This window comes from Rhipicephalus microplus, unplaced genomic scaffold (genome assembly GCF_043290135.1).
Source record: "Rhipicephalus microplus isolate Deutch F79 unplaced genomic scaffold, USDA_Rmic scaffold_1025, whole genome shotgun sequence".
NCBI lineage: Eukaryota > Metazoa > Arthropoda > Arachnida > Ixodida > Ixodidae > Rhipicephalus > Rhipicephalus microplus.
This window is the reverse complement of record NW_027465572.1, coordinates 1-10,000: the sequence shown is the minus strand read 5'-3', so window position 1 is coordinate 10,000 and position 10,000 is coordinate 1. Positions and strand designations below refer to the sequence as shown.

General features: G+C 45.4%; 1 protein-coding gene across 1 annotated transcript in view; it reads left to right on the top strand.

The window, feature by feature from the left end:
- LOC142796021 (cadherin-like and PC-esterase domain-containing protein 1) overlaps positions 1–9,472 on the top strand; it is a gene marked incomplete at both ends in the record, with an annotated part of 17,339 nt that extends 7,867 nt beyond the window's left edge. Inside the window, 4 exons of the mRNA XM_075886177.1 lie at positions 995–1,024; positions 2,473–2,662; positions 4,156–4,336; positions 9,349–9,472. Of these exons, the coding sequence (XP_075742292.1) occupies positions 995–1,024; positions 2,473–2,662; positions 4,156–4,336; positions 9,349–9,472 (525 nt within the window). The remainder of the gene's footprint in view (positions 1–994; positions 1,025–2,472; positions 2,663–4,155; positions 4,337–9,348) is intronic.
- Positions 9,473–10,000: the final 528 nt, after the last annotated feature.

Here is a 10,000-nt window from a genome sequence, read left to right as displayed (position 1 = left end):
ATGAACTTCTCGCTGCACAACTTTCTTGTGGTGTGCGTACAGGATGTGCCGGTGATATATTCACTGGAGGATTCAGCGTTATTGTACTTCGACATGAATGCCAGTGGTTGTCGCGTTTCTCGATGCCGAACTTAGACTTCTTCATTTGTGGGGCGTCAAACAGTCAAATATTCACGACACCTGTTTTAATGTTGTGGTTACTGCAGTAGTTTGAATTAAAGCGCAATCGACCGTGTTCAATACCTTTCGTGTGGTTCATAAATCTCCCAGCCTTACTTCGCATAGCAGCCCGATATGTTGCTATCGCGTTTTTTGCTTTCTTTTTTCTAATTTATTTTATATCTCTCTGTCTCTATTTTCTTTCCGACCCTTATTTCCCCACCTTTGTACAGGGTAGCAAACCAGGTCTTCTAGGTTAACCTCCCTGTTTCTTCCTTTTATTTATTTCTCTCTCTCTCTCTCTTTGTGTTCAGCCTTGTGCCGAAACTGTGACTTTTTTTATTGAGTCATCATGCAGCATTCGCCCCCCCCCCCCAAAGCTAAGTAATCTGACATGCTTCAAGTTATATACCGCGTCGTGCATCTTGGTTATTTGTTTGCACTTCCCTATTTTTGATAACAATTCAGGTATGGCAGTGCGCCACGTTTTCTCACCCTCTCTCCGCCACTTCATTTGAAACAAAAAAGGAGCCACACAAACCTGATTCCAGCCTGTAAATCGCGGAAAATTTGCGACTCTCTCCACACTCTCTATAGAAACACACAAGCAGCAATGAAAAATTCCATACATGCACTCGACAGCAAACACTCAAAAAAAAAAAAGGTGAACTCAGCGTGTACTGTGCAACTTGTTGAATGTATACAGAATTTCCAGAGCCAACTGTGCAACATTGATTACTGCTCGCGATGTTTCGCCCGAAAAATGACCCAGTCGCGTTTTGTGAAGTGACATGTTTATATACTTTCTTATATGTATGTATGGTTATCGTTTCAGCGACGTCAGCGAACGTGACTTGCAGTAAAGGTAAGTAAGACCGTGATTTATTCGTTGTTAGCGAGGTGACGGCACTGATGTTCTCCGAGAATATATGACTTGGTGTTTTCGTGCGATGCGACAGTGCGTTCACGCACGCGTGCGCGCAACACGAAGGAGATGAAAATGCTTTGCGCATCTCCCGACGACGCTGGCGGAAGTCTGCGCCTGCTGTTCCTATAAATGAAGTGCCTGATTCCTTATAATTTAAGAAAGTAAAAAAAAAGCTACAAACTCGAACGCACCGACGTAAAGCAATAAAGCAATGGGTGAGCCGAAACTTAAGAGAAATTTCGGAAAGTTTACAACGGAAACATGTTTACTTCGTTCGGTCAAGCGCAAACTGACGTCGATTAGTTTAAAAAAAGACGTACTCGTATAGATTTCGTTTCATGTTCTTTTACACTTTATTGTTTCTGTTACGGAGCTTGTCTTTTTGCACGTCGTAAACATGGATTAAAAAAACATAAAGAGCTCAGGCCACTGTTGATTCTGCCTCGTGAACCTGCGTGTGACGTCTTAGAATGGTTTCATGTAAGTTATGTCCGCAGGGCCGTTAACCGCATTTGCGACCTAAACGAAGAACGGTGTGATGGGGAAAATGTTCGTGTACGGGAGGTTTTTTGGCATTACACTGTCGTTCACCGACATATGTTCTTAAGAGCTGTTGCAACTGAAAGTTAAGAAAATGTGCCATAATTTACTCTAAAGGTTCGGTGACCAAATATTCATGAGTTAATATCTTATTAGAGATATTGCGTATTTTTCTCGCTCATATGTCGTCGGTAAATGGGAAACGCTGCATGAAGCTACCCCTTAGCAATTTTTCAGCGAAAATTGCGTTGTTTCGCTATATTTTTGCGCATTATTCTCCTCACAAACATTGCGCGTAAGACTGTAAAGGTCATGATTTCATATTAAAAAAACTAATTGCAGTATAGTTGCATCGTAGACATTGATAGTTACTATAATTTTCATTTTATGATACTTCTTTGTTGTCCCCTTTTTATGCATATAGCGGCTATTCGCGTGATGAGCTCATTCACTTTTGCTTTTACATACTGATCTACCACTTATCCCAGATAAGGTGCTTGTTTCATGCTATAATTTTGATCTCAGCTCCATACAAAGAGCATTGTCAGATTGGTTTACGCAAAAGATGAAAAGATAACTTGCCTTCGGCAGGCACTGAACGAACGTTCGAGTGCAGCCGCGGTGGTCACATTTCAATGGAGCCGAAATGGTAGAAGCCGGTTTGCTGTATGGTGTCATCTACGTTAAACAACACCACATGATCGCAACTTTTGGAGCCTTCCACTACGGCGTCTCTCACAATTATATCGTGGTTCTGGGATGTAAAACTCCAGATATCACAAGAGTATCATTATTAAAAGGCTTTTCATCAACCGAACGCCGACCTCGCTGAAACCGAATCGCAGACCCGTCCACGATGCCGTACCTGGCGCGAATCGTGACGGAGCCGTCGGTGCGCCTTCAGCCGGCTTTCAAGCCTCAGCGGACTGAGTACTTCGCCAACGTCTCGTACGACCTGGTCCTCGTCAAGGTGTGGGGCCTGGCTCAGCACTGCGGCAGCCAAGTTCGTGTTGACGACAAGTACGGCCCGGCCAGGTAAGGAAGCGAAGGCGTCATCAGTTTCATTGGATAAGCGCTGTAACGTGTCTCGCTGACGTCACTTTCTGACGCGGCGTTTGTTTCGTTTAGCGCCGTTCAACAGATGTAACCGAGAAGATATCCGCCGCACCCCGCCGTGGTGGCCTAGTGGCTAAGGTACTCGCCTGCTGACCCGTAGGTCGCGGGCACGAATCCCGGCTGCGGCGGCTGCATTTTCGATGGAGGCGGAAATGTTGTAAGCCCGTGTGCTCAGAATTGGGTGCACATTAAAGAACCCCACGTGGTCGAAATTTTCGGAGCCCTCCACTACGGCGTCTCTCATAATCATATGGTGGCTTTGGGACGTTAAACCCCACATATCAATCAAAATATCCACCACGCAGATCCAAAGCCACAGCTGGCACCGTGCCAGCGAGCGTTGACGGCCATGGTGACGGCGGGGCGCGAGCCAAAGCAGATTCGCTTTCAATCAAGAGGTCACGTTGTGGTCACGATCTCGACAGATCACTCGGGAGCATCCGGGAATCTTCGACTGCATTTATGTGTTACCTGCGTCTGGCTTGCCTGCATGTGACAGCTGTGAGCATTTTAGCCGATGAACGCGTTCATATTAAAGAGAATAACAAAAACACAAGTCACAGTATGGCAACTTGATTTTTTAAAAACGTTAACCTTCGGTAATGTTAATAGGCCCTTTCTTTCGGGGATGTTTGCAGGGTCCTAGTCTTTTCAGTAGACCACGCTTTGGAATTGACTTAGTAACCTCACCTTAATTTCAGAATCTATACAATTCAACTTATGCTTTTAAAGGTGCAAGTGCTACAAACACTAGATTTGTGCAATTTTTCAACGCAATCCTTCTGATCTGGTGAGACATTTTTTCTCTGGAAATCACTGTTTTCGGGTATACATGAATTGCACGTGCTTCTATGGCAGAGTCTACCGCAGTCTCCCGTCCAACAACGCAATTGACGAATGATTAAATGAAACACAAAACTCTCGGGGTCGTCTTTTCCTTTTTTCATCACGGTGTCCTTAAAACGGAAGCTCTCCAGCTAAATGATGACGCAGGCTAGTAGATCCTTCCATGTGGACATATCGCTCATAGCATATGATGGGAATTAGAGAGCCTATATCCACGAATGCAGGCTCCCTAATGGGAATGGTTTCACTTGTCTTTTGAATGACGAACATATCATTTTGGCGCCTTCACAAATTGTAATAAACAGCACGGCTTTGTGCCATGCAAATAGAAAGTTAGAGTTAACATGAAGGTGTTATTTCTTGTTTCCGTTATTATACTTAGCCTAAGTGCCATTTAGGCTTGAACGTTTTATATGGAGTTTTTAAATGGCTCTGACAACTGCATGATTAGCAGTCCGAGATAGTGCTGTTGAGAGAGTGCTCGTGAATCACCACTTATTAAACTCACGCTGCTTTGTAGCTGCTCGTTCTCGTCTCATTCGTATGTGGCTGCACGCGCTTCGCAGGCCGGCGAATTACACCCTCGGCGTGGGTGAGAACAAAGTCGTGTTGTACGTGATGGATGGCGGCCAGCCCGACCCGTGGGTGGTCAACGCCTACACACTCCTGATTCGGCGCATGCCGCTTGCAGACGACGGTGTGGTATTCAGCCCTGCCACCCAACACCAAGTGTGCAGCCTTAAGCAGGTAGGTCAGGCCCCGCTTATTGGTCATGCGATTGAATCTCGGTTGGGGTGGCCGCATTTTCATGAAAGCGAAATATGCTTGAAGCTCGTGTATTTAAAAGTACAACCACGCTAAACAGTCCCAGAGGGTCGAAATTACCGGAGCCCTACAATGCGGCAACTCTCATATCACAAGCTTTTGAGACAATAATCAAGGCAAGTTTATTAAGCAATTTAGTTAGATTGCACTGTTAACATATTACAGCTTGATATACCAAAGTTTCAGAGGAACCATTGGTTTATATCATTATTATGAAGCGGGTGAGCATATGTGCAAACTGCCATCGCTGAGGAATCCTTCTTCAAGCTATTTTACAAAACTATTGTAAAAAGGGTGCATCACAATAGTCGGATACAACTTCGACGAAGATTTTGAGCAGTGTACATGTGTCACGCCGTTATTGTAAACTCGAGGACGCGGGTTTGATTCCCGGCTGCATCCACTGTGTACCCAAGGCGGCGTTTGTCGCCGATAATACTCAGAAACCATGGGCGCTGCAGGAACAGCTCGACTAACCTGAAACCTACGTGTGTGTGTGTGTGTGTGAGTGTGTGGTGTTGGGGGGGGGGTGGCTGCGAATCATCGGTGTATCTTCTAGCATGGACACGGCAGTGTCAAAGCGAAGACAGCGTCCTCTATACAGAGAGTGTCGCAGACATGTAGCGTACATCGCAGAAACAGAGCCTCTCATGTTATTCGCCACTCGGAGAGGAGAGGTTGAAGTAGGATTGTATGCAAAAATTTTTCTCGGGGAACGAAGGCACCTACTTGATCTAAGTGGGGGTGGGGCAGGCAGATGGTCATTTTGCGATATGTGTGCATGGCGAAAATACTTTTTTTGGGGGGGGGGGGGGTGGGGGGTCACCAGCTTGGTGGGACATTACCTGAGTACGCCACTTGGTAGAGAAGAGAACAAGATGCAGAGCCACTCGGAGCTACACAGGTGGCGTTGTCTCTTACGGGTGAGCGCGCGTTCTCGCAAGTTTTTCCTGAGCTAAGGCACAACCATATTTGCCACTTGCTTTACGGTGACGGCCGATGACAGGAAACAATGGGATGGTCTACTACTACATGAGACGCAGACAGCCCGAGCTCGTCAAGCTGTATTCACATGACGGACTTCATCGCAGACGGATCAGTCATTTAACATGTGGTGTGATTCGGATCCCTCAATGACTAGCATTTACACTACAGGTAAGAATTTATGCTACAAACGAGGATTTTGGCATTGCTCCCCGAGGATCACTGCAACGATTCGCGCTTGCGTCGTTTCACGAACCGGTCTGAAGCGGAAACGCGGGAACGGCTACGTATGGTGACGTAGTACGCAATCCGAACGCTAAAATCGCGATTTCGTTCATCGTGTGAATACAGCGTAACGTGCTTCGTCCCTAAAAGTCTGTAGAGACCTCCCGCGTACGACCAAAGTGCTGCAGATGATCACCTCAGCAGCTAAATAAATAATCCTGCTCATGAACTCGGCAGTGTCCTTCCAAGGCCGGGTTGTACCAGCCGTCCGACTCAAGGCGTCACGCCAGAGGGCGCTACCATTCATGCAGGGTGTTGTGCATCCGCTTTTGATGAAAAATTGACGCGTACTCGCATAGTCCTACGATCGTGGCTGTGAAGAAAGGTTTAATTTGTGACGTTTGCTATGGGGACATTTCGGGAGCTTTTCCAACATTCAAGGAGTGTCCACTCCGCTATGGCGTGGATGTTTACAAATCATTAAAAAGACTCCGCATGTACCTGTTAGTTTTTCAGTTTTTGTGTGTTTAGAAAAAAGTGGTGAAAAATTTAGAGTACTTAGTACTCCACTATGAAAGGCATAACCGCCCCGTTGGCACAATTCAATAAAGAAAGAATGTGTGTGTTTAGAAAACGTGTTTAATGAATACTTGGTACTCCCCTGTGAAAGAGCGTGTTTAAAAATGTGTTTAGTGATATAGAGTACTTGGTACTCTACTTTTTTTCCTCTCTTTCCTGTTTCTCATCTTTCTTGTCCCCTTCCCTAATACCCCAGTGTAGGATAGCCAACCGGATGTCTTTCTGGTTAACCTCCCTGCCTTCTCCATTTCCTTCCTTCCTTCCTTCCTTCCTTCCTTCCTTCCTTCCTTCCTTCCTTCCTTCCTTCCTTCCTTCCTTCCTTCCTTCCTTCCTTCCTTCCTTCTTCCTTCCTTCCTTCCTTCCTTCCTTCCATCCTTCCTTCCTTCCTTCCTTCCTTCCTTCCTTCCTTCCTTCCTTCCTTCCTTCCTTCCTTCCTTCCTTCCTTCCTTCCTTCCTTCTATGGTAGAGTAGAGTGCCTGTAGGATTTCTTGGAGTGTTTTGACAACGCTAAAGACAGCACTATAATTTCAGAGGAGTAGCCATCACCACATGTTGGTGCCAACGTTGCATTCAATAAACTTTGTGAAAAAACGACGTATGAGACTTCATCTCACCTCATTAAGATTTTTTTGCGCCTACAAAGCACAATGTGCAAATAGCTAAAGGCGCATTATGTCTTCAATACATGCGTTATAAAATGGCATAAGCGAAAAAATGAAAGTGTGGTTTTGAGCTGTTACATATTACTTTCCAACCATGGTGATGTTCGTTGGCTTCAATAGCCTGTCTTTTCTGCTAATGTTTCTCCTAAAGTTTGTATTTTTTCTTTTTTATTGTCCTCGAGGACCTACCACGGCGGCACCTACACGATGACGTCACTCATAGGACGCCAGGTTGACATAGCTAGAACACCTCAATTCCAGCACCTTTGCTGTGGACACCGTGCGTGCTTCTCTTTGTTTTGAAGCTCAGTGCTTAAAAAAAGTGGTAACACTTGATAATATGGGCAAGCAAACTACCAATCGGTTCCCCCCGTGGCACTATCAGGTGTAATTTCTATCGTAAAATCGCGACTCAGAACCGGTGCAGCCATGGGGAACGATGCAAGCGGTGTCACGAAAGCAACGATGCCGCATTCCACAACTAGACATCATATCTGTGACGTCAAAACGGTCGCAGCGGTGGCCTTACTAGTGGAGACCCTCACGGACAATATTACCAGATCTTAATTTCTGAAATATTGCGTCTGCTGTCCTAAAGCCTCTGGCCCTCGACACATCGAGTCACCGAAATTTACAGTGGTTTCTTTTTTTCTGTCCTTTCTGTTTTTCGCAAAGGTAATTGATAGGGGGATAAGGAAAAAGTATGAGTAGACTTTTGGGTATCGGGTGTCTCAGCTGGCGACTGCATCTGTGCAGAGCTGATAGACGGATCGGACAAGGCAATCGTAAGTTGAGGCAACATTTATGTACAGTATAAACAGAGGCGTTACGTAGTTGGCACTGAGGCCGACAGCTTATCGGACTCGGACCGAGGTGCACCGAGGATATTTCGAACTCGCACCGAGGATATTTAGGTAACTCTCTGGTCTTCGCGCAGCTTGGTTCTTTTGTAGCCCCTTGAGCATCCTTTGCAACAGCCAGTAGTTCGAAGCCTCCAATCAGGAACCCCCGCTGAGATCTGTATGGAGTCAGACACGTGGGTGAGAGTGCTTGCCATGCGTTGCGTGAGGGTTTGCCGTCAGTGATGTAAGGCGCACCGCAAGAGATGCCGTGGATTGCATCAGACTCCCGCCTTGGTAGACGCCTGTTGCATCAGACAACTTGCTGGTGTCATCAGTCAGACTATCAATGTTGATGCCACATGCATCAGACGATACCAACTTGAATACTTTGCCGAAGCAATGTCGTTTGGGTGTGGCTCTCATGCAGGCATAACGAGACAGGGCCGGAGCAAGTAAGCATTTAAATATGATGTACAACAAGTGAGTTCTGCGGAAACCCACAAGGTGGCGGAAGGGTCAAGAAATGGAAAGAAGGCAACGACTCGTTCGTAGCACGAAGTCACAGGAAATACATGCGGATTTGTCAGAAAGAAAAGCTTCTACATTGTCAAAAAATTCGTCCTGATCTGGGGTTCGAACCTGAGGCCAATGCCTTTCCGGGGCAGTCGCTCTACCAATTGAGCTAACCAGGAAGCTAGCAATTGACAGTGCGAGAGCGAATTCATTGACAACTCGAAGCATCTGGATACTCATGTGCTCGAAGCACTTGGCCTATGTGTTGGCTTATAAATGGCTGTCTTCTTTCCCTTTCTTAGATAATATACTCTCAATATTGCCAGCAGTTGGTTTTTGCTAGATACGGTACTGGAAATAATTAGAAAGTCAATTTTCGTAGCCACACATTCTATCTTACATTTAGTTTGCTTGCATGGTGTGGCTCGTGTTTTGGCTTATGTGTACAAGCGTAATGCTCAGTGCTCGCTCACAGGGCACTACACAGTTTGCTATAAACAGCATACCATTAGCTTGTTACAGATGGAACCATTTACTGCCTGCGAACACATCTGGTGGTAAAGTATAACGTTCATAAGCACAGAACATTTAAGTAGGTTTCAGTTGCGGTATGTCACGATAACCTGCGTTTATTTCGTAAATATCTCGCTTTTCGATAGACTATTCTTGGTAGCTCATATGGGTGGACAACTTCCCGAGATGGCCGTCCCGGGCTCAATTCCCAAAGTAGGACGAGTGCTTTTTCTACAAAACTTTCTTTCTCCGAATTTCATGTGATGTTCATCGTGGCTTCGCGCTATCGCCAGAGCAGCCAAGGGTGATTTCTGCGCCGACAACTTGCAACCATATCTTGCACGCTGTCAGCGAGGACCTGTACCTTTGATGGCCGAGTGCTATACACTTCGTCAGATCTAAAAAAAAAGAAGATATTTTGAACCTTGACGCGTCTTTTGGCACACTGCGAAGTGCTGCGTAACTGATTTTGAGTCTCATTTACAAGTAGGAGGAGGAGTAGAAGTAAAAAACGGTATTCAATCAACTCTCCCTAAAACGGGACAAACGCGTTTTCACTTATAATTTTGTTTTTCTCAACACCCGCGATTTGACGCCACTTCTGGTAATTTTAAAGGAATGCGAAATGCAAGTCGCACCAGGGGAACCTTGTGGCCTCTACAGCGAGACGTCAGTGGATTGGCCCAGCTACCTGGAAAAGACGGCCAGGCTGCCAGTCTGCAAGGATGGTAGCTCCCAAGGTATTGTAAATTATTCTTTCACTCTCAAAGCACTCTGCCGTCGAAAAATGGCGAAGTTTTGTAAATCGAGCTTTTAGTCTTTCCGCCTAATAATTAACAATAGCTTATAAAATGCTTGAAAAAAAGCCTAATTACTAAATACATGTAACTTTAGAGTTCACCAACGAGTATTTTTGTTTCCAACATTACTGCCAAATCGCAGCCGGTAATATTACGGTGGTATAATAGTACAATATATCACAGGATGACGTAACTTACTGGTAAATTTTGGCATTTCTTGATGGGTTTCATGAAATATGATATTCTCCGGACCACTTCATTACCAATCTGTTAGTATTCCTTTTTTCCGCGGAGATATTTCTGCGTAAACACGTGAAAGGGTGGCAGCTTTCAATGAATAAGTGAAAAATCCTACGTACAGTGGGAATCGATGATATGCGAAGCACGAATGAGAAAAGTTTATATGTCACTTTAGAACCAGCAAAACGTTACGAGATGGAGGTATATGATGCCGTACATGACTTTCGT